Below are 26,666 nucleotides of genomic sequence, written 5' to 3'. Positions count from 1 at the left end.
GATTGCTGGCATTGTCGGACTGACCAATTTGGTGCCATACTGTGCTACAAAGTATGCGGTACGTGGCATGATGGAGGCGCTACATGAGGAGATACGCGATGGACCCTACAAAGATTTTGTAATTTTTTTTTATAAAAATTTTTAATCTCACGACAAAGAGCGAAGATATTTAAATGTATAACTCTTTCATTTTAGATAAAACTCACCGTTGTTTATCCCTATATGACCAATACTGGCCTTTGTAAACGTCCGAAAGTCAAATTTCCCTCAATGCTTGGTCTTCTAGATCCCAAGGAGGTGGCCAAGCATATAGTGGAGGCGCATCGCTCCAATGTCAATGAAACCACAATACCAACTAGTCTTCTGCATATCAACAATTGGTGTCGCCTACTGCCGTTACGTTGCGGTCTCTTGTTGAAGGATTATATAGACAGCGGGGTAGAGTCGGATCTGTGAGTGTAGGCGTTGCTGCGGAAACAAATAAATTTTTGAAGGACGTTTTATACTTGATTTTATATTATATTTGGTAGTTGCGGTTGTTCGTTGTAAGAGTTTCCAAAAAAAAAGTTTGTTGTTAATAAAAATATGTAAATTAAACGTGTGTGTTTCATAGGTGGAAAAATCTATTAGAAAATAATTGATCATAAAACAAATAAGGGCAGGCACTGTCTTCGGCCATGCCAAAGGCTTCATAGCTTTCATGAACATCTGCAAATTTTACTTTAACAGATTACTGCTTTTGAATACATCTGCATACATCGATAGAGGAGTTACATACTTATATAAAAAATCGCATCTAAACAATCAGAGGTATGGAAGATATACTTTATATGGCACCAATCTAAGTGATTTTCACTGCTATATGATCGGTATGTAAACCGGTAACACAATTTGTTGGGTTTAGTTTCCTACATAAAGGAGATATATGGCAAAAACTGGTATCTGAACAATCAGTGCTATAGGAGATAAAGCTTATACAGCATAGATTTTGACGATTTTCTCAATAGACTTTGTATTATTATTTATAAATTATCTTACGAAATTTATCGGTTTTAGCTGTTCAAATAAAGGAGTTTTACAGTAAAATCCCATATCTGAACAATCAGATGTATGGAAGATATATGTAGTAGTCACCCGATCCTTGTTATTTTCACTGTAAGTATTCTGTTAATAATGAGTAAAAGTGGTGCGATATTTCATGTTCCTAGCTGCATAAATGGAGGAGTTATGATAAAAGACCTCATATCTGAACAATCAGTTGTATGGAGCTATATGTTATAGTTACCCGATCTTTTTAATTTTCACTGTAAGTTTTCTGTTAATAGTTATTGAAAACAGTGCGGAATTTTATGTTCCTAGCTATATAAATGGATGAGTTATAACGAAAAATTTTATATCTGAACAATCAGTTGTATGGGAGCTATAGGTTATAGTGACCCGATCTTTGTAATTTTCACTGTAAGTATTCTGTGAGGAAATACAGATAATATGGCCACGTCCCTGTTGCTTCATTTGCGGCAGAAATGCTTCGAGTGTCCAGAAATGTGATAGTACATTTATATCGAAAACGCGCTTTATCTCCTCAGCTGTGTGTTGTTCCAACGGATGTGTTGGCATAATACCGACATTGTTCACCAACACCGAAACACGTCCCACTTCGGCTTCTACTTTGGCGGCTAGCCTCAGAACGGCTTCGCGATCGGAAACATCACAGCTGCAGGAAGAAAAAAAGAAAACAAGAAAAGGGTTTAATGAACGTCTGAAGATAGGCACTATTATCAGTAAAAAAAAAAAAAAAAATAAAATATCTAAAAAATAATATAAAAAAGCATACGTATACGCGTAGACGGAGTTCTGCATAAGTCGTTTAGCTTTCTTTAGTGTCTCTTCATTGTTCTTCTCGTTTATGTCCACACACACTACTACACTACCCCAGGCGGTGTAATGCAAGGCCAATTCGCGTCCAATACCATGTCCAGCGCCTGTTATCTGCGAAAGTATATTTGCAATAAAACAAAGTGAATATATGTATTTATATTTTTTACCAATATAATTTCACCGCTTATGTCTTTTAGTTTTTTGTTCATCATCTTTTCGAAAAGGCGTTGCAGTAATTCTAAAAGTATTTTTACGAATACCACAAAGAATTCGCTAACGTCCTGAACAACGTCCATGATGCGTTTCGATACTTTATTTGTGCTGGAAAATTAAAAAATTTAATTAGAAAATGAATAAGTGTATTTATTTCAAGTATTGGGTTTTTGAGATAATCATACAGAATTATCCGTTATGCCATGTTCAAAATCGTGTCTTGTTTCCGGGGGAATGCCACTACATAAATATGCATCTAAATTTTCTTCATTTTGAGAGTGAATCGAAAACTTAAATATTTTAAACTAGCAAATACCCGGCATGCCTTACTGCGTCTTAAACGTATTTTTGTGTTGTTATTCCCTCCCAAAACTGTTATGGTCGCATTCATCAATCATAAAAAATATTTAAAGGGATAGGTTTTCAAACAAATTTTCAATTTATTAACCATTCTTTATTCCTAATGAATGTGGGTCTCATTGAATATATGTACTTTGTAGGACAGTACAATTTCTTAAAACTCTTTAGTTTCATCGCCGTATTGTAATATTTGATTTATTTTACACATTTAATTGAATAAAATTATTCAAACAGGTGGCAATCCTCCCCAAAAATTATTTTTGGCAGTAAACTTTCTCTCTCTCTCTCAGTTTGATACCCATATTACTAATGTTCAATTTATCTCATCAATTAAATTAAATTAAAATTTCCAAAAGGGTGGCAGCCCCCTTCAAAAATATTTTTGGCAGTAAAATTTCCTAAACCTCTTCAGTTTGCTATCCGTATTGGTAATGTTCAATTTATCCCATCAATTAAATTAAATTAAAATTTTCTCACAGGTGGCAACCTTCCACAAAAATATTTTCGGCTGTAAGCTTTTCCTTTGCTAGCCATATTTCAGTATTTAGTTTACCTAATCAAATTACGTAAAATGCAATTTTCAAACAGTTGGCAACTCTCTAATTTTTTTCCTTTCAATATTTTAAGTTAGACTTCTAGAAATATATCGGTGAAAACCGCATTCTACTCCATGCATACAGATAGACAAAATTTCTAAAAATTGTTGATTTGGCTTCCGCTACTCTAACTTTTCTTTGATAATAATTTTATTATATGTATAAATAATTTTTAGCAATTCTAAATACTAACAAAATATTAACTTTTACCACCATTTAAGTATATTTATTTTCCCCCTTTCAGTATCAAAAAGTTGCTTTGACCGAAAAGTGCAGCTTTTACCGCGGCGGCGATGATATGTACTGTTACTAACACAGCAAGAATTTTTATAACGTTAATAAAATGACGTACAAATTTATATAGTATAATATTTTCCACGTAGGAAACCTTCACAGTCCCTATTCCATGCTCCAAATTATGTCAGCATAAAACATATTCCAGATGCGAGTTCTTCAGTACTAACTTCGGGAAGTTTCTAAATAGAACGTTCTTAAATATTAGAGGCAATGGAATTTGGCATCAAATACAATTAGGGGATTCACAAGACGTGTTAACCGTCGTAAAATCTTAAGGTTAACATCTTTTTTAATTAAAATGGTTTTAGGGGATTTCTAACTAAACCGAAATTCGTTTAAACTGATAAAGAATATATAATTAGCCAACCCCCCAACCATTTTAACCGCTATTTTACATAAACAAGTTTTAAGCTTAAGATTTTACGACGGTTAACACGTCTTGTGAATCCCCTAAATATGTCTGTGAAGTTTCAAGAGTGTGCCACGGTATTAAAAAAAAATGGCAGCATGCAGAATATCTGTCGCAGTTATTTTGTAATTTTTGAAATTTTCCGATTTTTTCATTTTAAAATTTTGATATACATGTACTTCTAAATGGAAACCCTAAAGCCTGGTTTTCATTAATCAGCTGTTCGCATGGCAAACGAAATCAAAATTGCCAACATGTTGGCAAATACATTTTGGTTGTCAAATGCTGCCACATCAGCGGCGAGGACCGTTTTCACTTGGCTGTCATTTTACATGACCGTGCGTGGCATAAGGTGGCATCAAGGTTTTAATCGGAAGAGTCTTGAAAAGGCTTTATTTCTAAGCAACATAAATATGTATAGCAGGGGCTCCACATGTTTGAAAATTCAAATTCAAATTGAATTATAGGAATTAACGGTTTAAAAAGTAAAATTCAAAATTTTCAGTCATTTCAATTATTTATTACAATATATACATGTACATAAGTATGAAAAAGTATCACAAGAGAGAGGTTTAAGATAGTTTTAGTTTGAAAATATTTTGTAGATATTTAAAAATTTAAAGTTTCCTGATTTTCGCATATTTTAAGTATGTTGAGTTTATTTAAAATAAATTACAACTAATGTAGCACGTAGAAATTTCATACACTCAGCGAAGCGGTCCAATGATCGGATCTAAACCAAATTAATATGGGACCAGCTTTCATTAAAAAACCATACCATATTTCATTAAAAAAAAGAATTCTACACATAAAAACATATACATATAAAAAAAATATTTCGAAGAATTGCTAACCTTCTCCTTTTTTTGAAGTCGGTTAAAAATTAAAAATTGGTGGGCCTTTCTTTGTAAATTCGTTTGATTCCAGAAGCATCAATACATCCTTTGCAGAACCTAACAATCCACGCTTAAGCTCCTGAGTTAAGCAAACATTCCAAAGGCTGGTTTTTAATCGTTCTTTTTTTTTAAGATTCACATGCAAATACATTTTGTCAATTAAGAATTGATATGACTACTTATTCTTATAAGTACCGGCCAGAAATTTTAACCTTCTCACACCACTAACTAACTTAAAAAGTCTAACAAAACAATTCAAAAGCGAGCAACGAAAATCTAAGTCCAAAACAAATATAAATATTATGGCTAAGAAAACTAAGCAAATATTTATTATCTAGTGTTGATTGCCGGTAATTGACACAAAGCCGGCCGGCTACGCTGCTGCCAGTCATGCCACTCTTGGCCGCATTAAAAGCGTGCATTCAGCCGCCTATCTCTCTCTACGGCTACTCACTTTACAAATCTGGCACTTGCCCGTATGGGCAACAAGTGGGCGGCAAAAATGTTTACGAAACGTAAACAAATGCACACGCAACGTCATGATAATGGTGGTGAGCAGAGTGCACAAGTGAAATGACAACATTGGCACATTGACACACACACACACACACATACAGACATACCGCAGTGATGTTGCAACAAGTGCAATTTGCTTTTAATTATTTTTAATGGTTTTTTATGGTAAATATGCATTCGCATCGGCAATTGCAACTGCGTGTACATGCTCGTATGTATGTATAGAAAAGTATTTCTGCATTGGTTTGAAATGTAATTAACCTTATAGAAGATGATAAAATTTTGCAACAATTAACCTTTTTAATGGACTGGCAAAGCGTATTTAATCGTTCTTCTTTTACATAATATGTAAATGGCATTTGGCTGCACGCATGCACATATGTACATACATAATTCGTCATTTAATTTTAATGAGCAAATTTGTATGCAACACTTGCGGAAAATGTGAATTACGAAATGCCATTCAGTGAATATGTAGTGGCGTGGAAATCGAAAGTATGTTAAGTACTTAGCTAAGTTTTAAGATAATACCTATGCACTCTCAAGTTCAAACTGCAATATAGGACAAATTTGTTATTAAGTGTATTTACACGTAGCAGCCATACTGCTTGGTTTATTTAGATTTTTATGAGTGGGTAGTTTTACTTAGCGCCAATGTACAGCGTAATAAATTCAGCATGAGCGTGCCAGTAATTTCAATTAGCAGAAGCGGGCATAGAAAAGTGAGTGCTTATTGATTTAGCGGTAAAACAGTCATTCCGATGAGTTGTGCGTACGTCGGGTTACGATCGTAAAAGATGTAGTGGAAATATACGACATAAAATTGCCAAACGATTTACCAGATAGCCAGCAGTTAGATAATACTTTTTTAATATGGAAATTTAAATTAATTGGTTTGAACGTATAAAAGACTTACATTTATATATGTATATATTTTGTTGAATGAGCAACGCAAACTGAACCATATTTGTTATCATTGTATAAAAGGACGCACTTAGGGCTTCGTTTAGAACTACCTTTGAAAAGTTGCCATTCATTTGGATGGTATTGCCAAAGACCCATTTCCAGAAAATACGTTTAAGACGCAGTGAAGGACGCCGGGTATTCCCTAGTTTATTATAAAAATCATAATTTAACAGTTAAATTTTAATTTTGTGCAGAAAACGAAGCCTGAAAATATGTACCACTTAACTATAAGTAAACTAAATAAATTTATAAACATTTTGCTTATAGTTATGTGGTACATATTTTTAGGCTTCGTTTTCTGCATAACCATTCGCAGTCTAGTAATCAGGGACGAGAACAAAAGGTATGAACGAACGCTTCAAAACCAAAATCGAAATGAGAACAAAACTGTCACGAACGTTCTCAACGGGGAATTATATAAAAACAAAACACTGTGAAACGTTCAAAAGAAAAAAAAATGCGAGCAATGTTTTCGGGAATATTTCTAAGAGAACAAAATGGGTAACCGGAACGTTCTGGCAAAGAATAAAACGGGAAAAAACGTCTAAAGAACTTTCTCTCGAAGAACCATTTGGGAACTAAACTCTCAGGGACTTTCTGACAGGTAACGAATCGGGAACAAATATTCTCTGAACTTTTCGCGAAGAATGGAAACGAGAACTAAATTTTATGCCAATAAAGTAAACGAAAGACTTAAGACACGAACTTTTCTTGCATATAAAATTAAATGGACATTCACAGTAATGATAAACGATCTGGAAGTTGAAATAATCCAGCTTTGCTCTGGCTTAGAATTAACAATGGTGGTTCCCACTGAAACCGATTTTTAATCCCAACACGCAGACCCACCTCTCATTCTTAACGTTAAGTTCCCAAACCGATTGTTCTCGTTTTGTTCATTGTTCACTATCAGAATGCTCTTAAGACGTTTGTTCTTATTTGATCCTAATTAAAAACGTTCGCGATACTTTCGTTCTTATTTTGTTCTCATTTTAAACGTTTCCGACAGTTTCGTTCTCATTCTGTTGTTCTTGAGAACGTTCCCGAGAGTTTTGTTCGGGGTTTGTTCTTTACGGAAACGTTGCCGAATCTTTTGTTCTCATTTTGTACACTTTTAAACTGCTCTCAATACTTTTGTTCCCGTTTGGCTCTTTCGTAGGTACGTCCATGTAATTACATTTTGCTCTCGTGCAAAACTAAACCAAAACTGGAACGCCTTCTCGGTTCCTGAATCTAATTGTTATATTTGCATTTGTGTTTTTTTCGATCATATTATAACCGTTTTTTAGGCGGCCTCCATTATAATAGTTAATGAAAAAAGCGATTACATTTATCGAAAAACCAAAGTCTAAATTTGACGATTATTTTTTATCGAAACAAATTCACAAATTACGATTTGCAATGATCTGTAAATTAAAATCTTTTGTCCAAATTTATAAAAATAAAGAAGACTTTAAATGCTTTGTAAAACAAACATTTTTATGAAAATATCACTTTATAAAGCTTTTCAAATGCACTTTATTTTTTATGAATTACTTATGCTATTGGTATTTAACAGTTATTTCCGGTCCCTGGCGAAAAGACTTAGGTATATGCCTCTAAGCACCGAAATTATTGTAACCATATAGTGAGAAAATCTGAAAATTAGTGAATATCCTAAATAAATATAATTAAATTTATGGTAATAAAGATTCATAAGTGGATCGTATCTATAAAAAAGAATCGAATATAACACACTTATTTGCTCCACTTTTTAATTTCATTTAATCATATATATATATAGCACATTACACATTAGGGAGGTCTTTAAAAATATCAATATCTAAATTTTGTACAAAACAAAGACATCCACGAAAATTCGATAAAATTTAAATTTTTTAATGTCCCCAAAAAATCGACAAAATTTTGAATTGAAATCTTATAAATTTGACAATTATTGAAAATTATTCATATATGTAAATCAGGCTGCTCAAAATTTTTATATTGAAGTAAAATTGCAATACATCTAAAAAATTTATGTGTACACCGATATTTTTTTTGGAATACAAACGAAGTTAAAAACACAAATTTATTTTTATTGTACGATTAGTGAATGAAAATTTTTAACAACGTGAGTATTTACATAAATATATGTGGAATAATACAGTGCGTTAAGAAATGATAGCAACATGTAGATGAAAAGTTCCAAATTTTGGTAAGAGAACTGCTTGCATATACTTACATCATATTGCAAGCCAAAATTTTACAATTTCATACGTATCCCTGGGATACTCCTCGCTTATAAAAGTAAAAGTAGTTTTTTTTTATAAAAACGGCCTCAAGCTCAACAAAATTGTTGAATATAATTGTCATAAGACCATAAATAACAAAAAAGCAAATAACTTAAGGACGGGCACACTTAAAAGTTGAATATTCTAGAAATAGAATTATTAACGAATACCAGCAACCACATGATCAGTTGTGAATTGCAGCGGAATAGCTGCGCGTGATTATAGTTAGCTCACAAATGTGCTTATGGAGTGAGCAGCTCTCGCTGAGTTATAGCTGGTAAAAGACAAAGTTTGGTAAAATTTTTGGGATTTGTAAAAAAGTTGAACTTTTCAAATCTAGGTAGCGACAATTATTTTTTTAATTTTTAAATTTCCGCGGATGTTCATGATGTTGATATTTTATAGACCAGCCTAATATGTATACATACATATACATCCATAATTGCACTTATAGCTACGGTGACCATCCGTCCTGTATTATACGGGACAGTCCTTTTTTTTGACCCATTGTCCTGCTAATTTATTTATTTCATAGGGGACGCCAAATGTGCTGTACTTCTTTTCACGACGCCTTAACAGCTCATTTAAATGGCTTGCTTATGAACGAGTTTTAAGTGATGTTGGTATATGATCGTAATTTTCTCCATAAACAGTTATTATTTTCTAATCTAAATGCCTGTGATTCGAATCGAGGAATACATGCAGTGACCAAAATAGAAATTAGGACTCGACATTTTAGTAAGTTTTGGCTCCTTCGTTTATTTAATGTTTTTTTTATTTATTTTATGAAATGAAAGCTCTTTTCCTAATAAAAATCATATAACAACAAATTTTCAACTTTGTGTAAAAAACTATAAAAATTAATTCTGCAATGTTTCGCCAAAATTTCAAATTTTTTAATTCGAATCTTTAGAAAAAATTTGGTTTGCAGTTTTGTAACTTAATAAAATTGAGTATAATAAAATGCGAGTGGAAAATGCTGCTCATTTGCTTCTCTTTTAAAAAAAATGGTCTAACATACTTACTTTGCATGAAAAAATGCGTTACACCGTAAATAAAAAAATTCCAAAAATTAAAAAAAAAAATTTAACGAATATTTTTAACAATTTTTTTGGGGGTAAAAATCTCGAGTAAATTATCCTACAAATTTGTGATGTTACTAAAAGGATACTGTTTCAGAGCTAATACACCTAGGATCATTGAAGAAGGCTTTAAAGATCTGTAAGCTGTTGTGGAAAAAATTTGCAAAATTATTTTTTGTCCCGTATTCGGCTCTCATAAATATGGTCAACGTACTTATAGCACATATATGTATATACTCGTAATATTAAGCATTGAAATGGCGTTTATATATATACTTACTGTATGACTTCACGCTCAATCATCTTGCTCTCGGATAGCTGTGTGCCACTGTTTATTTAATTTATTTCTTTTTCGAAGTTTTGCACCAAAATTATTGATTAATATTGATTTACATATGTATTATACATACATACATACATACATACATAAATATGTTGATTACGAATATATTTAGGGGATTCCCTTAAGCTCGAAAGTGGCTCGAAAACCACGAAACCTCGAAACTTTTCCAGCCTCGAAAAACAACTGTCAAAAATTGTATGAGTGGCGATTTTCGCGTGCCTCGAAAACTTTCGAGGCAAATTAGTCGCGAAAAAAGCCTCGAAAAGTCGTTCGTAAGTTTCAGTGTTGCCTTTATAATTGTTGACTGCGTTTTGATCAATAAATTCATACAATTTACATTTTTCACTTTTTCGTGGCATTTTCAATGCTGATTTTATATGTATTTATTTCAGCTGATGCGATGTATTATACAAAAAACTCTGAATGAGCTGTCAAACTTCGGAATTTCTCCATTGTTTACGAGGCTGAAAAAAGGTGCATTCCCAAAAACAGCCTCGAAAACTTTCGAGGTTTTCGAGTTTTCTGCTCTTCGCGTTTAAGGGAATCCCCTAACTGTAAAACGTGGTCCGCAGCGGAGGTGCGCATTTACACGTGATTAACTTTTAGATGGTTTCGTCTGCCTGTGGTCTAACTAAACGAAACAACACAAGCATACAAACATACGTCAGCATATGTCGGCTTTTAACCGCAAAAGCGCGTTCATTTTCGTTTGCACAAGCAGACAGAGAACCATTCGCGAATGCAATGCACAAAAACGGGTCGATAAGACCAAGTCAGAGCAATTATTGCAAGTGGTTATTGCAAAATGCGGCGGTGCTACTAACGCGATTATGCTCTAGCAGTGCAGGAAAGACTGAGTAGATACATCGTTACCTAAAGGTGAAAAGGTGCTAAGTCCATTTTTTGAAATTGTTCCGAACAGAAAAAAGAACCTTCTTATCTGTATATTATTTGTCATTTTGCATTAAAAATTCAAAATTGGATAAAAAGCGACTTAGCACCTTTTTATTTTACCTTTAGGTAGCGATATGCATCTATGAGTGTAGTTATAAAAACAAAAAAAAAAAATGAACGCAATTTGCTATTCGTTCGACTATGGTTTGCGCAAATCAGCACTATTTTAGTGCATCCGATTTTAGCGGTTTTTGAAAAAAAGGAAACGGGTGTGAGTAAGCGAATAAGTGTAGCGGCTAGACGAACCAAAACCTGTCAAATACTATTCGTGCAATGCAGCATTCACTTCCCACTGGCTTCTATGTTGCCGTCGTAGAGTGGCGAAAAAAGTCGTAAAGTGCCGGCGGTGTTGATGCAACAACTGGTTTTGCCGACGTGATAATTGTGTATGCATGTTGTAAGTAAATAAACGTTGCGGCCACTGTGCACCATTGCGACACTTTAATTATTCGTTCTTTTTTTTTGGATGTACTAAGTATACGTGCGAGGCGAGCACATCGAGGGAACTGACAGAAAACTTCCTATATATTTGAAATAAAACTTTGTATGTTTCGTTTTGTATTCGTTTTTTTTTGGTTTTAACAAAAAATGTGATTTGTGGATGTCGCAGACGTTGACTTTCGGGTTTAAGTACCTTAAAGCCTAAAAAACTCCCTTTCAACACATACCTACTTACTTATGTTTGTTTGTAGGTTCGTACCTAAAAAATATTGACGAATTAAAATGAGAAAATTTGAACAATAGTTCTGAACGCTGATATGATCCGCATTTAGAGTTGCTGCAAAGCATGCCACCACAAGCCGGTTTCCTCATGAGGGTGGGAGGGAAAAATGAAAATGTTGAAAATTTTCTTCCAAAACCAAGGGGAAATATGGTAAAAATCATGTCATCACCACGTTTTCATGCGCAAATAAAACGAAGTAATAGTTTTAGGTTTTCGAACTACAGTGGCGGGCAATGATGAGTACAAGGTGATTTTTGTTAAATATTTGCAAGGTTTTTAAAGTTAAATTTTTTTGTTGTTTTTGTCAATGGTTTATGCTTTCGCCAAAACCATTAATATAAATTAAACTTTCAAACTTATACAACTTTACAACTTTATACTTAAAAATATTTAACAAATTTTCTTTAATCCATTGAGCTTTCTAATGTGATTTTTTAGAATTTTATTGTTGTGTTAATTTCATTTAATTTTCCTTGCAAACGGTCTTGCGTATTTTTTCCATAAGAAATTCATGCTGCTTTGAAAAAAATTTCAAAACGCCGTAAAAAAAATCTGAAAAAAAAACAACGCGATTCCGCAGCTGCTTAAAACTTGCACTTTATTATACTAAAATTATTAAGCTTACAAAACTGCATAATCAAAAGAAATCTGAAAAATCAGATTAAAAAACTCAAATTTTTAATGAAAATTTGTAAAATTTTTCTAGGCTCTGTTTAAAGTTAGAAAGCTTGATTTATATGTTTTGGTTAAGCATGCGCCATATTTTTACAAAAAAAAAAATAAAAACTTAAAAATTTAACTCTAAAAACCAGGCAAATATTAAACAAAAATCACCATGCTCACATCACTGTTCCCCACTGTATATCTTAGGTGAAGAATTGTTTGGTACAACGGCTTGATTTACTGCATACATGGCAACCGTAGTTGTCCTGGCCACTCTATGATAACACCGTGCGGTAAAAACAAATATAGTAAAAGTGCATTTTTTACTTTCCTATCCTTCATCCTTGATAGCATGGATAACTGCATGTCTAGCCTGACACCAGCTGGCTGGAGCTCCACTTCCCTCCCATCAAGGGATGAGCGGGCAGGGGGCTGTGGTTGGAGGGGGGCTCGGTGAACTTTTGCACGGATGCGGCGAAACTTGACGGAAGGGTCGGTGGACGTTTATTTCCAGGGAGCTCTGCATCAACCTCAAATTTAGGCTTCCCAACCACTGTAGCCTTTTTCAGGCATACCATAACACCATCCCAGTATCTGGGAAACTTCTTGACCGATATAAAAAGTATTTATGCCCATTTAAAGATAACTTAAATACCTTTTATACGACTTATATACTACAACAATTTTCAAAGAAAATTTTAAATAAACACAATTTAAAAAAAATAATAATGTCTTACGGCGTCTTCAGACTCAAACCGTAGAGCGATGTACGAGTTTAATGTGATAGTACTCTCCTCGGACTATCGCCAGGATTTGAGTAGGCAGCCGGAATTGGAGCGCTAACATGAAGTATTAAACATTTTCAATTGGACCAAAATTAAAAAAAAAAGTTGGTGACATTTTCGACAACACTTCTTCTAAAGCCAATAGCCACTACATATTTCTCGTTTTTTTTTTTTATACATATTGCAACATTCGATAAAATTTCAGGTTGTTTAATAAAATTTCAGATTGTCCATTTGTCAACACGCTTTCATGAGGCAAACTCGCCGGCCGTCTATTGCTCTCTATTACAAAACAGCAATCAGGCCACATTTTGTGTGTACGAAAATACCTGCCTAATGTGCCAGACACATTAACAGCAGCAGCCCATCGCCACAACGCCACAACGCTTGCTCGCATTACTATAAGTTATCGCAGCAGCAGCAACAACACACACACGTTCGCTACAACTTAAAAATGCATTAACGTAAGTATCGACATACAAAACAAAAGCTTTCGTTGAAATGCGGAAGTGGAAGTGCCGATTTTGCGGATGGTGGACGGACGGACGGACGTAGTTGTTGCTGCAAATGTGGGCCTTTTACTGGTTTCCCCAGTGGGTAACAAAACCACAAGCAGACAGTGAGGCAGACAGACAGACAGACACGGGGATAGACAAAATGCATGATCGATATTCGTGGATGTGCAATTTTACATACATATGTTTGTATGTATGTATGTATGTATGTATGTATGTTTCTTTGTTTGCGTTTTAGTATAAATAAAAAAAACAAATACGTTGAATTTTAATTTCGTTTTTGCGCCACTCATTTTTATTTTTTTTTTTTGTTACTGCTTCTGCCTCTCATTTTTTGCGAATGTATGTGCCGCGCATTCGCAAAGAATGTAATAAATCACTGGTGTAGTTTTAGTTGTATTTTGCGCATTAAATTTTTGTTCAAAGGTTGTTGGACAACCTCCTCACTCCTTTTGACTCACTTATATATGTAATTTCTGAAGTTCTGCACATAAAGTCTGCGACTCGTTTTTTGAGGAAGAATACTTTTGTATACTTATTTGTTTAATGGCGCGATATCTGAATTCACGTTTATTTTGTCTGACTTCGAACTGAACTTGCATCGGCCGCCGTTCGATGCAAACTGTTTTGAGCTGCGCTGGTGGCCGCTGGTTTAACTGCAGATTGTGACTGGCTTTTGGCAAGCATTGTATAGAGCAAGCTTTTAGTGCAATATTTTTTTACATTTTTTATTTTTATTTTAATATCTTTTTTTCCTCTTGCGCTGCTTTTTCCTTGAAGCGAGATGAAAAAGCTGTTGGTTGCAAGCTCAAAGGCGTTAAGTGAAGCAAGAAAATCTACCAAACAACTTGCCACTTACAATAGGTTGCAAATTTTAATAGCCAAACATTGTTTTTGCGTAGTAATTTAGTTTTATTTTTAATAGCACTTTAAAGTGGAGGCTGACTGAAGGTTTTTCCTTAAACCCAGGTGGCTAATCATATTTTCAATTTGATAATTGTGATGGATGTTATATGGGTACACCCTAATGTTTATGCACATAGGCGCATTTCGATGGCAAAGCTCTGTCTAAAGGATTATGAACTTAAATTGGCGACAAGATAAAGCCGGCATTTCGTCTCTTGCGATAGACTAATTCCGACTAGGTACTCGAGAATGCTGTTATCAATTGAATACGCAGAGAGCAGTTTGTGTTCTGTTTAGATGATTCATCCGTTTTCTAGCTAAATCATATACCAAGGGCCTGTCTAAGGTCCTCAGTACCCGCTTACTGCGTTCGGAGTTTACGCACACAGAAATTATACAGTCAGCGTCAAAAGTTAGCATACACCTTTTTTATACAAATATGCATAGTTCATTCTATAACAAAAACCATATAAATCGAAGTTTCACACTTTGTATAAAATTCGCGAAAATTAAAAAAAAATTTAACAAAATTTAAAACTTTCTATTCAGAATCTTTCATTTCAATTTTAGTTTAATAAAGTGGACGTTTCAAATCATTAAAAATTACCGTTGATTTTTTACAATATTTTTTGTGTAGGGTTTTGCGCATTTTCCGCCATATAAAAAGATTTTGATCATACTTACGGCATACTCGAAAATTTTCAAAAATTTCTTACTAAGTTTTGTGAATTTTATATAAAAAGTGAAACTTTAATTTGTGTGGTTTATTGTATAGAATGAACTATACTTTCATAAAAATTAATGAACATATTTTTTCATTAAAATAATTGTGCATATTATATTACAACAATGTATATACTAGCTTTTGACTCTGACTGTAAGTCTCGAAAAAAATTAACTCAGCCTCAGAAAAATATTCCTCGACCAATACCAGCCACCAATCTATCATTTGGTCATGCATCCTATCTCTTCGAAAATCTATGTATAAAAGGAATATCGTCGGTGATACTGCAAAACGTTCTATGTCACTTATTACCTCTGGCGCTTAATTGATCTTTTATCTGCATCTGATCGCTTGTGGCAATAGTTCATCTTCATCAGCCAAAGGTAGACAGTTTTGTCATTCGTCTATTAGGGTGTAACGATTTGCATAAGATGCATTTCGGTGCAAGTAAGAGACCATCTAAGTGTCAAGGGTACTAATAGACATAGGCCGTTTGCAGTAGTATTACCGACGATATATATTTTGAAACTTTCATTGTTATTATTCGCATTCAACGCATTTGCCTATCATGTACAATGCACATTAGGGTGGTTCAAAAATGCATGTGAAAAAAGTAAAGGCAGAATTCTTAAGCTCTCACCCCTAGTATTGTTCTATATCGAGAAAAAAAACCCCTGGGTTTTTATTTCGAAATAAAAAAAAAAATTTAGAGGTCGCTCAATGCGCTAAAAATTTCCCACATATAAAATGGGGAAAAACAAGATTTGTACAATATTTTTCGATCGGAAAACTCCGTTTCTCTTCAGCAGAATACCGATTTTTATGAGAACTATAAAATATAGTTAATATTAAGCAATGGTTAAATAAACCATTGGGTATTATTATTGGAAGTCTTCTGATCGAAAAATGTGGATTTTCTAAAATTCTATACCATTTCTACGAAAATTGTTTTTTTTTTTCCCATATAAAATACTCCACATGGAAAATTTTTAAGGCTTTGAGCGACCTTTACATATTTTTTGATTTCAAAATATAAAAATAGGGTTATAAGTTTTTTTCGGTATAGAAAAATCCTAGAGAGTGAGAGCATAAAAATTCCGACTTTTATTTTCTTGGAGCACCCTAATGTACATGCATATGTAAATACTATATTCGTATGAGTATGTACATACGGTGGCAGCATATAAATATGGACGCGACATTTTAACAATTTTTTTTATTTCTTTATTTAATGCTTAGTATTTTCATGAAAGTTTAGCTTATTATCTAACAAAAACCATGTAAGTATGAATTTCAAACTTTGTACAGAAATGAGGAAAATTCGGTAAATTTAAAAAAAAATTGCATTAAAGTTTCATACTTTTTAATCAGAATTATAACACACCTTTGATTTTTGGCATTTTTTTTGTTGTTGACGGTGTCAAGCATTTTTTCACTACAAAATAGTTATTTTCGACAATTTTTTTATACATATGTTCAAATGTTTTTTAAAAAATCTTATTAAAATGCTCGAAATTTTTGATGAAACTTTGTCGAATTTTCCTAATTTTTGTACAAAGTTTGAAATTCGGAAATACATGGAGAAAAAATAAACATTAAAGAATCAAAAGACTTTTGTTTTCGCCAATGTGCGTTCATAAATGTCGGCTACCCATTTCACTTTCGAATTGACCCCATTTGATCTTTTAATTTTTACATGCATAGCAAGAAAAGAATCTATCAACTCTTCCTCTTCGCAGTTTACGCTTTTATGCTCACAGTGAACGTACGAGCAAACATTTACTGACTTACTTACATACATAGTACAAACGTGTGCTTATTTTATTTTAGCAAACCAGATGCTGTTGCCCTCCTCCAAAACGACCTTGCCCAACGTCAGCGATGACCAACTTCAATTAGCACCTTTTTTTTTTAAGAAACCAAAAAAGCGCCTTTAAACAAGTAGCAGCCAAAACAACAACATTCACTTTGCCACACAGTACTCGTAGCTTGTCAACGCTTTTTCACTTTATGCACTTATTTTCTTCTGCAGTATTTGTGGAATACCCAGCAGACTTAATGACTCCAGTATGCATGAATGTTCAATTTCTTTATGCTTCAAATAGTTGGGCCGTTAAGTTAACTACAGAAATTTCTATGGCATTTATAAAATTTGAAGAGTGAACGGCCTTAGGACTGAAAAGTAGAAAATAATTTTTTCTAAACCCATAGAATATGTCTTGATAAGTTTTGATTTTAAATTTTTAGCAAAAGTCATTATAAACAATTTTTGAGATTTATTTAGAATGAAAAACGTGATAGACAATGATTTTAATTTTTTAAGTTTTATTAAAAAAATCGAGCTTAATGACTCTTTTCAGAGTTTTATTTACTGCTTGAAAAATAATCGTTATTTCGTGAGTTTTTTTTTTTTGCTCAGAAAATAAAACTTTGTTTTTGGGTATTTTTTTTTTTTAACAAATGCACCGGAACGCTCCAGTCCTGAAAGTAGTATCCACTAATGCTATCAGGCCATTTCTAATTGGAATCATTTGGCCCAAAACTTTTTAGGCCATTATTTTTTATTATATTATTTTTTGAGCCATAAATAAAACTCATTAAATAATCATTAAAAATTTTATTTTTTCAAAAATAAAAGTTATAACCGTTAGTGTCCTTGATTTTTTGCTTATAGCCTTTGTTTTGTGTTTAATTTGGTTGCCTGGGCTACATATGTAACTGCATGAATGGTATGCTTCTTATTTGTTGTTGTTGTTGTTTTGTTTTCTCTTAAGCATTCACTGAATTGTTGCAGTTAACTCCTTTGTAACCCACTCACATTTCCTGTTTATCGAATTGTTGCTTATCGCTACAACTTTTGAACTTTTCAAGGTTAGGAATGTAACAGAATGCACCAGCAAAGTGAGTTGTGTTTATGCTGAAAGTGTTGTCAACAAAAAAAAAAAACAATCACCAGCATATGAGAAAGGGAATAGCAGATGTATAGTAACTGGTATGGTTACTTATCATAAAACGTATGTAATTGCTAAAACATCGATGTTTTCAGGAAGAGTATCAAATTCCAAAAAAAAATAAAAAAAAAATTAATATATAATTCAAGCATACAAAATTACCTTCATTTGAATTGTTGGAATACGACGTTCATCTATTAGTAAATGAGCAGTATGCACTTACAATTTTTGTTAAACACCTATTCGCCTGCGATGACTAGCAATTATTCTGCAGACACATTACTTTGAACTTGAACTTCATGGAAGCCCATTCATTAAGTTGTTGAATTACTGTTAATTATACTTTTTCACAAGATATATGTATGTATGCATATATGTACCTACATAAGCATAAATCTTTGGCATTTATGTACGTGAAGAAACCACATTTCTAAGGTTAAGTATAAATAACCGCCCAATTCTGTGTTTTCTTGATAAATTTTTTGTAAAGAAATTTTATCAAGATTTTTATCAAGAAAAAGCTTCCTTCGCATTCTGTGTCAATATTTATAAAACAAAAAGCTCTACGATTTCCACATTAGTGGAACTGATTTCCACATGAGTGGAGCTGATTTCATTGTCACATATGAAAAATATGATTTTAAAAGCAAAAAAGCTTTTGACTGCCGTAGCCGAGTAGGTAGAGATGTCGACTATAATTCCGTGTATCGCAGGTTCAAATGCCAACACATGGAGTATTTAATTGCTAGAAACAAATTTATTAATATACAAAATTTATACATTTCATATGAAATTTCAATTTGTCAATAGCATTTTCCATCTTGATAATTTATAAAGAAAAGAGCTTTTGGTTTCTGTGCTAGAATACCAATTCTTGATGAATAATAAAAAATTGACAAATTATAAAGATTTTCAATTTATCAAGTGCACAGAATCGGGCTGTAAGTATGTATAAATATTTTCAAAACAGAAGTTTTAGTAGCGGAGTGCATATGAGCAAATCTCCCGACTTTTTACATTTTTCGACAAAAACGTGTTTTTGGTCGTAAACGGAGGCACACTTGTCTTAGAAAATGCATTGTTTTCAGATTCGTAGAAATCCGATTCCAACGCCAAATTGCATTTAAATGAAAAGTTGTAAAAGGGATATAAATTAAAAAATAAAATCCATAACTCTCTTCTCATTTTTGGCTCCATACGCAGTCATCTAATACGTTTACTCGCACGCCTTAACTTAAAAGTCATATAATTCAAAAGTAATTAATCGTTATGTGTAACGTATTAAATTTTTGTACCCGAGCGCACTTGTGCACAGGGTATTAACACAAAATCAGCTGATCTAGTAACAACACCTTATATAAATTCGCCTTCGCCGCAATTGTGTTTACTCTGACGGATTTCACTGCGGCAACTTTACAGCTGTTCACTTACCGCCAATCGCTCTACCGTTATCCACTCTAATTCTGGGTAAAGCTGAAATCGGACTGTAACCATGCCCCCTTCTCATATAACGGTATTTTCGAAAAATGCAAAAACTATGATATTTCAGTAAATATTGGTTCCAAATTATTGAAAATTAGCATGTCAAGTAGAATTTCGGTGCAAACTAATATTATTATGACATTTTTGGAAAAGGGGCGTGACCGACGCCCACTTATGATGAAGTACTGTATCTCAGTAGCCGCTTCACCAATCCTTACCAAACTCGGTATGAGCCTTTCTTAGCATCCAGAGTTTAACAGACATTTGTTGTAACTGTAGCACTCGTCTTCTTTGATTCAGATGTTTCGTGTGATATAAAAAGGCAAACAGTGAGAAAATTTTGAGTTCGTTTCTTAAAATGGTACACTCTTGTAAGACAAAAAAGTCACATTCTCTGCCTTGTCTCAAGCCTTGTCAGGGGAGATGGTTGCCCTGAAAATCAAATGGTTGTTTAAAATGAAAATTTTATGAAATGTGTGAGCTAGACAAGCACAAGAAGGCAAAAACATGCCCTTTTACAGGGTTGAGTTTAACTTCATACACATTCGGCACCGGGCAGGGCAACATTTGATGTAAGAAAAGAATCTCCAATCAAATTAAATAACAAAAAAAAATCAATTGGTAAAACTTGTCAATATGTGGTGCGGTTATAATTTTACGACGGGGTGTAATGTAGCGCATCAAATGTAGCGACTCCGATAGCTCGAATACGAAACGATTTATCTAATTTTTCCTTGAATTTATTGTTATTTGTATTAATTATTAAAATATGCATATACTTTCTGTCATGTTAGGGATTTTTTTTTATAACCAAACTGACTAAAACTGCGTTGAAATGTCATAAAACAAAACATTGTAAATTACTGAAGTATCCATGCCTGTAATGGTGTGGCAACTTGCGCTTTAGTGTTTCATTGAATACTCGAGCAAAGATGATTGATATTGACTAAATAAACACGAAATAATAATAGGGTACGAGTACTTACAACACCAAACTATTGTTGCTACATACACATTAACATGTATGTACACACATACATGCCCAGTGGGAAAAGTAGTAATGCATTATATGCATGATAAAGAATGTAATGTGTTTTTTACGAGTTATAGATTCTATAACAGCATTACTTATAATGTATCCAAAACGTCCCAAAAATTCCATATTAAATCGCATGCATTCCTCAATTACTAGATAATCTTAGGACATCGTCGTGGGAGAAAAATGTATTTTCGAATGTGAAAACGTCTGTTTTACTACTATTTTTTTTCAGGGCTTCGGAGTGGAGCGGAGCAAAGGGGCCAGGAGCAAAGGATTTTAGGTGGAGTGGAGCTGGAGGAAAGAGCTAAAAAAAAATTAATTTGCTCCTTAGCTCCTTAAAGTAAAATTTTCAATATTTAGTTTTTGTTATTTTCTGGCCCAGAAACGATTTATTTTGAAATAATTTAATTGATATTTTTCCACAAAAATTTTCAATAACAATGGCCTCAATACTTACGTAAATGATTATTTTTTCATTCTATTCAATTTACTTGGCAATCTTTTAAATTTTCTTTTGGATTCAAAAGTTTTCCTATAGCCTACCTTTTTTTTGGCGGATAGGGCGCCATACAAAAAAATTTTACTGGGAGCGGGAGTGGGGCAAGAGCGGAGCTTGGAGCGAAATAAAATACCGGAGCGGTACTAAAGGGGAACGATGAAAATAAAACCTCTGCTCTGAAGCCCTGATTTTATCGATTACCATACACTACAATTTCCCGCTGGGTATGCACGTACGTACATACATACATGTATGTATGCTTGTATTTGGGTAAATGCGTTTGAAATATTATATCTGAAGTCTCTGTTGAATGCCAACTATTCGGTTTCGGGATACATATTCCATAGTTATTTATTTTCGGGACTTTTAATATTTAAATCTGCCCACCAGGTTGTCAAAAATGCTAAAAGCATCTCTCAGCGGTTCTACCTTACTATATCTTTATTACGATTTTACGTACGAAGTAATATATTGAAAACTAAAATATTTGCTCTTTTTGAAGTGAAACTGCGATGAGTCAACATGGCGAATGTAGCGGTAAAGGTGAATGCTAGGAGATGGAAATAACTCTAAAGTGATGCTTTAATATTGGTACTGAATTAAAGAAACGTGTCAAGCAGCGGTTTAAGGATAAGATTTACAATGAAATTCTGGCTAAGATAGTCGTATATAGTCGCGCTGGTCCAACAATCGGCGTGCCATTATGGAGCTCCCAGGTTATAGTTCTCGGACAGCGCATTTTTTTTTTCTTTTTTAAAGTTTTTTTCTTTCTAATTAAAATTTCTTATCACTTTTAGATTTTTCTGTTTTAAATAGAAAAATATATATTTTTCTTAATTCATAAATAAACATTTATGTTTTTAAAATTTTTAGTAAATCATATATTTATTAAGGCAATAAATTAGTCCTTTCAATCAACAAAAAAAAAAAAAAACGAACATAAAGTTGGCAAACACAGAAGCATTTTTCTTTGATTTTTTCTTTTTGACATAATCAAAATAATTTTCATGGTAAATTTCGTGAATTTTTTTAAATAAAAATATAGCTGATTCTTCAAAAAGGAAAAAAAACACGTAAATTGAACTTTCAAAGCTTTGGAGAAAGTTGAGGAAATTTCATCAGATTTTCATCCAAACCACAAAAGTTTTAAATCAGAATCTTTACAAAAAAACAGAGCATGCAAATTCGTAGCTCATGCAGTTTGAGCCACCGTCAGTAAAACATAAATCAAAATCAAAAATAGTATCAAAATAGTATTGCAAACGCGTAAAGCGCAACCAATGCTACATATAATGCTTGTTTTTGTCCTTGAAAGGGGGTATTTGTGAAAAAAATGTATGTGGCTATTAAAAAAAAATGTTTTCAGCAATCCCGGGATTTTAATCGACTAATACCGGCATGTTCGGGACTTAGATATACCGATATATCGGGATTGACATCCCTAATGCATACACACGTATGTATGTATGTATGTATATACATATGTACCGGAACTTTCGGCCACTTATAGCAGTGTTGCTGAGCACTACAAGATTTAATAGCTAACAATTTGCTGTGACAGTCTTACAGTTATTAGTAAATACGTTAAATTTGAAGCGATAATTAATACAATCAAATATGGGTTGAGTTTTTGGGATACATTTGTTTGATTTTCTATTTGGAAAAAAGTCGAATATGACGCCGAGTGTTATCGCAATTATGTAGATACATATGCATGTATGTACGTGTATGTGCACGTTAAATATGTACTTTCACGAACACATTTTCTTGCCTGGACCTTAATTTCCCCAATAAACACACACATAGGGCACTACATACATATGTATGTATGTACGCCTGGTAAGTTTGGTTGCATCTATACCGCCTAAAAATAGACTATAAAACAATAAACTAAAAATTTATCTACATCCATACATACATACCTAGTTATTCATACATACATACGTGTATATTGAAAGCTTTGTAACGCGCCAAGAAATCAACAAATTTCAGTCGAGTTTCGTGAGCGCAGGAAATAAGAGCCTTCAAATTGAAGTACTCCTCGTCCGTAGTATTCGCGTCCGTACGTAGCAAAATAAATATTGAAGTGAAAAATGCAGCCACTGCGGTGAAAATAAGCACACATCAGCTACTCAAAGCACATAACCAACATTTTTAATGTAAAAAAAAAAATAGTGCCATTGTACTCAACTGCACTTTGTGGCCGGGGAGTAGTTGGTTGTTTACATGTACAGCACCCAATACGAATACATACATACATACATGCAAACAGGGTCGTGCAGCGCAATTGAGTGACGTAGATTGAGCGCATATGTGCATATTCATACATACATATATACATACATATGAATGTGAGTGTGTACCTGTGTGTGTCATTCCCAGTCGGCAAGTTGGGAAGTACTACACCTACACAAGTTATTGCTGCCCAAAACAGCACCCGCGTGCTGAACGCTTTAAAGCTCTCTATCTGTATGGGCGCGCATAGAGTTAAAGCTCTCTCTGATCGTCACTGTTCTAAGTAAACGTCTTCGGGTACGGCTTTATAAAAAAAATCTTCTTTTTAGAAGCTGTATTATAAAATATTCAAATGGTCCTATCATTTGAAGGCAAATGAGGAGCTGTGTTTAAAGCAATGGAACACAAATAAAGAAAAAAAATTTATTGTGGAACGATTTTCCGCCATCCACAATACATCAAACTCCACACAAACAAAACAAAAAAAAAAACAAATTTACCTGTACTTACATACTTCGTTGTTATTATTTCATATAATATTGGTTTTATGAGAGGCCGAATCCCAAGGTCTTGTAACAAAAGCAAATAAAAGTATCAATTTCTTCTTACCTTTCTGGTTTAAAGAAAAACTTAACTCTTCAATATTCTTTGTTTTTTACACTCCTGCGCAAAACAGCTTTCTAAAGCGGTCGGCAAGTTGGAATTGTCCCTGGTAATCTTAAAAGTGTTTACGAATGAGCTAAATCTATCAAATAATGTTGGAAAATTTGTTGCTTGAGTAATTGGAAGGCAGAATGTTTTAGAAGTGTATCATATTTTACCATGTAATGACTAAGGATAAAAGTAATGGATGTAAAAAATTAGCCCAAAAAATAGTTTATAAGCTTGAATTAGTATTAGGGATGTCGCGAAAACTTGGATGCATCGAAAACTTCTATGTTTTGCTTCGATGCATCGAAAATTTTCTACTCGATGTATAAATAGTCAATGTATCAATGTTTTTTGAAAACTGAACCGCAATTTCAGTTTTTCCATTGTGCAAAAGAGGGATGTGACTTTCACCAAAAAATTTAAATGGATCAAAAAAGTTCCATTAGAGACATTAGGTTAGTTGCACTAATTAGTTTAAAATTTTTTTAATAACAAATTTTGTCTTGAAATATTATCTGAAAAATCCTATTGATATCGATGCATCCATGTTGATGTATCGAAAAATATCGATGTACATTTTGATGCATCGAATCAAAGAAATACATCGATGTTTTTTGGCCACTGACATTCTTAATTTGTCGTGACTTCATACGATGCGTTTCTCGATCGCAATTCTGGTACAGTTTGAAATAAGTTAAATTTGTTAGGCAGAGCATTGCGTTATTGGCTAGGTTTTCGTACGCTGATATTTGTACTTTCCATATAATAACAGTTAATTATGAGTTAAGAAGTTTGCGTAATTTTATAGAAGATCATTATTCCCAAAATATGCGCCAGACTAGTCAGAGGGAAGTACTCCTAGAATGCTGCTCTATAACTTATTTTGCCGATTGGGTTACCGGAGGCATGTGTGAGTGTGTGGTGCTGCTGGTGTTTTGTTGGCATTGGTACTGTTACTTCAATGTCGCTGCGGCAACATGAATTTATTTTCCCTATTTTCGTTTTTTGTTTTTTTTTTTTTGGTGTTGATTTTTCATTGCAGTGGCAGCTAAAAGCGGTAATAATATTACAAACAACAGCAGAAAAGTGGAAAATAATTTCTGAAGTATTCAGTCGTGTGTCGCATAGTCTGTGTGACTTTATCGCAGTCGAACAAATAAATAAATCCATAAAAATAATTAAACCGATAACTTAAGTATAATGCCACGTTTTGAAAAGTTCAATCGCCTGAGTCAATTGTTGCGTGTGGCAGTTTGATCGTGATAAACAAGTGCAGCATGCAATCTCCTATAAGTATGCAATGTTTCTTAAAATAAATTTAAATTGAGTGTCTTTTGGTAGGTGTGGCATATATTGAATGTTGTTTGAGTACTTACATATACATATGTATAAACGCGATATGTGTGTGTATGTATGTATTATTGTATGCTCCTCCCTTTTCCGCATTGGAACATGTTAGACGAGTCACTTCAAATAATAAATAAATTAGATAAGTTGTTTGATCAAAGAACGCCCCAAAATGGCTTCTTAAGCACGGATCACACGATTTGTACATATGTACATTTTGGCAGTCACAGATTGGTGTTGTCTAGAATTTTTTATCGAGAATGAGTTCAGTCAATAAAATAATATCCAAACAACCCCACACTGGAACTGTCAAAATGTACAAATCTTTACAAATGCACAAATCGTGTGATCTCTGATTTAAGCAAATAATTTTATTGAATGAACTTTGTACATACATCCATACATATCATCGTTATGGCCGGTAGTCCACTTGGGTGTGATAGAGAAGTAGGTACTCTGACGCGACCGAGAGGTATGTATATCGGGATGTTCTCGAGCGTACCAGCAAGGGCTCAAGGGCCTAAATTGCCACCTGGTAATCAGAATACGTCCACTAGACCGGATCACAAAAAAAGTTCTATTTCAGAGTGTACATTTTTTCCCCCGGCACCCTTCAATAAAAGTTAAATCGGTTTTTAAACTGTAGGTCCCTCCCCTATTTTCGACGAAGTTCAAAAAATGGTCATCAAAATTTCAAAATTGTTTAAGTAGAATTTCGAGAAAAAATTTGGGTATCTACGCAGTTTTATAGCCCATTCAATTTTAGTATGTATATATAATCAGGCCCGTCCAGAAGGAGGGTGAAAAGGGGTGAATCCTCACGGGCCCGCGCTTTTTAAGGGGCCTGAAATATCAGAACAATAACTTTTTATTATTTTTTTTCAATATAATTCCTCCTTCGTTATAGGCTTTTATTAGAAATATATTCCGATTCTTGCTGATTATTTTTGACTCTATACTTTAAAGAAAATGATAACATGTTTTGAATTAACACAATTTATGTACCTATAGGGGCCCGTTAATTTTCAGTCCGGGCCCGAGTATTCTCTCGACGGCCCTGTATATAATATTGAGCAAGTTTGAGTTACACTCTAAAAAATGTTTGTGTAAATTTGCGCATATTAAGATAGGTAACCTGTTTTCTTCCTTAATGAATGCAAATTTACACACCGTGTTAATTAAATTAAACACTGCTTGCTTACTTTTACTTATCATATGTGTGGCGTAGAACAAATTTCAAATTTGTTTTTTGGGTTCTAAACATTTATTGTTCACAATTTCACAGTTTACAAACAAAATGTTTAAATAAAATAAAAGAAGAAAAAATACTCCGAAAAATTTATAGCCCCCCCCCCCCCCCCCCCC

At 33.5% G+C, this 26,666-nt stretch overlaps 2 protein-coding genes and 1 pseudogene across 2 annotated transcripts; 2 read left to right on the top strand and 1 right to left on the bottom strand.

Annotated features, from left to right (window-relative positions):
• The first annotated feature begins 6 nt into the window (after positions 1-6).
• Positions 7-503, top strand: LOC108373909 (epidermal retinol dehydrogenase 2-like). The gene is made up of 2 exons (XM_017629847.1): positions 7-118; positions 196-503. The coding sequence occupies exons 1-2, from the start codon at positions 68-70 to the stop codon at positions 454-456; spliced, it is 312 nt and encodes a 103-aa protein (XP_017485336.1). The 5' UTR covers positions 7-67; the 3' UTR covers positions 457-503.
• Positions 504-1,196: 693 nt separating this feature from the next.
• On the bottom strand, positions 1,197-9,873 carry LOC108373908 (short-chain dehydrogenase/reductase family 16C member 6-like). The gene is made up of 5 exons (XM_017629845.1): positions 9,764-9,873; positions 2,046-2,199; positions 1,835-1,989; positions 1,458-1,714; positions 1,197-1,204 (listed from the first exon to the last, which is right to left on the bottom strand). The coding sequence occupies exons 1-5, from the start codon at positions 9,784-9,786 to the stop codon at positions 1,197-1,199; spliced, it is 597 nt and encodes a 198-aa protein (XP_017485334.1). The 5' UTR covers positions 9,787-9,873.
• Positions 9,874-23,031: 13,158 nt separating this feature from the next.
• LOC108373910 (uncharacterized) overlaps positions 23,032-26,666 on the top strand; it is a 7,012-nt pseudogene continuing 3,377 nt past the window's right edge.

Source organism: Rhagoletis zephyria, unplaced genomic scaffold, assembly GCF_001687245.7.
Source record: "Rhagoletis zephyria isolate East Lansing unplaced genomic scaffold, Rhagoletis_zephyria_1.1 Rzeph_scaffold_07133, whole genome shotgun sequence".
NCBI classification, from domain to species: Eukaryota; Metazoa; Arthropoda; class Insecta; order Diptera; family Tephritidae; genus Rhagoletis; species Rhagoletis zephyria.
Note: the sequence above shows the minus strand (reverse complement) of the source record. Positions and strands in the feature narration are given on the sequence as shown.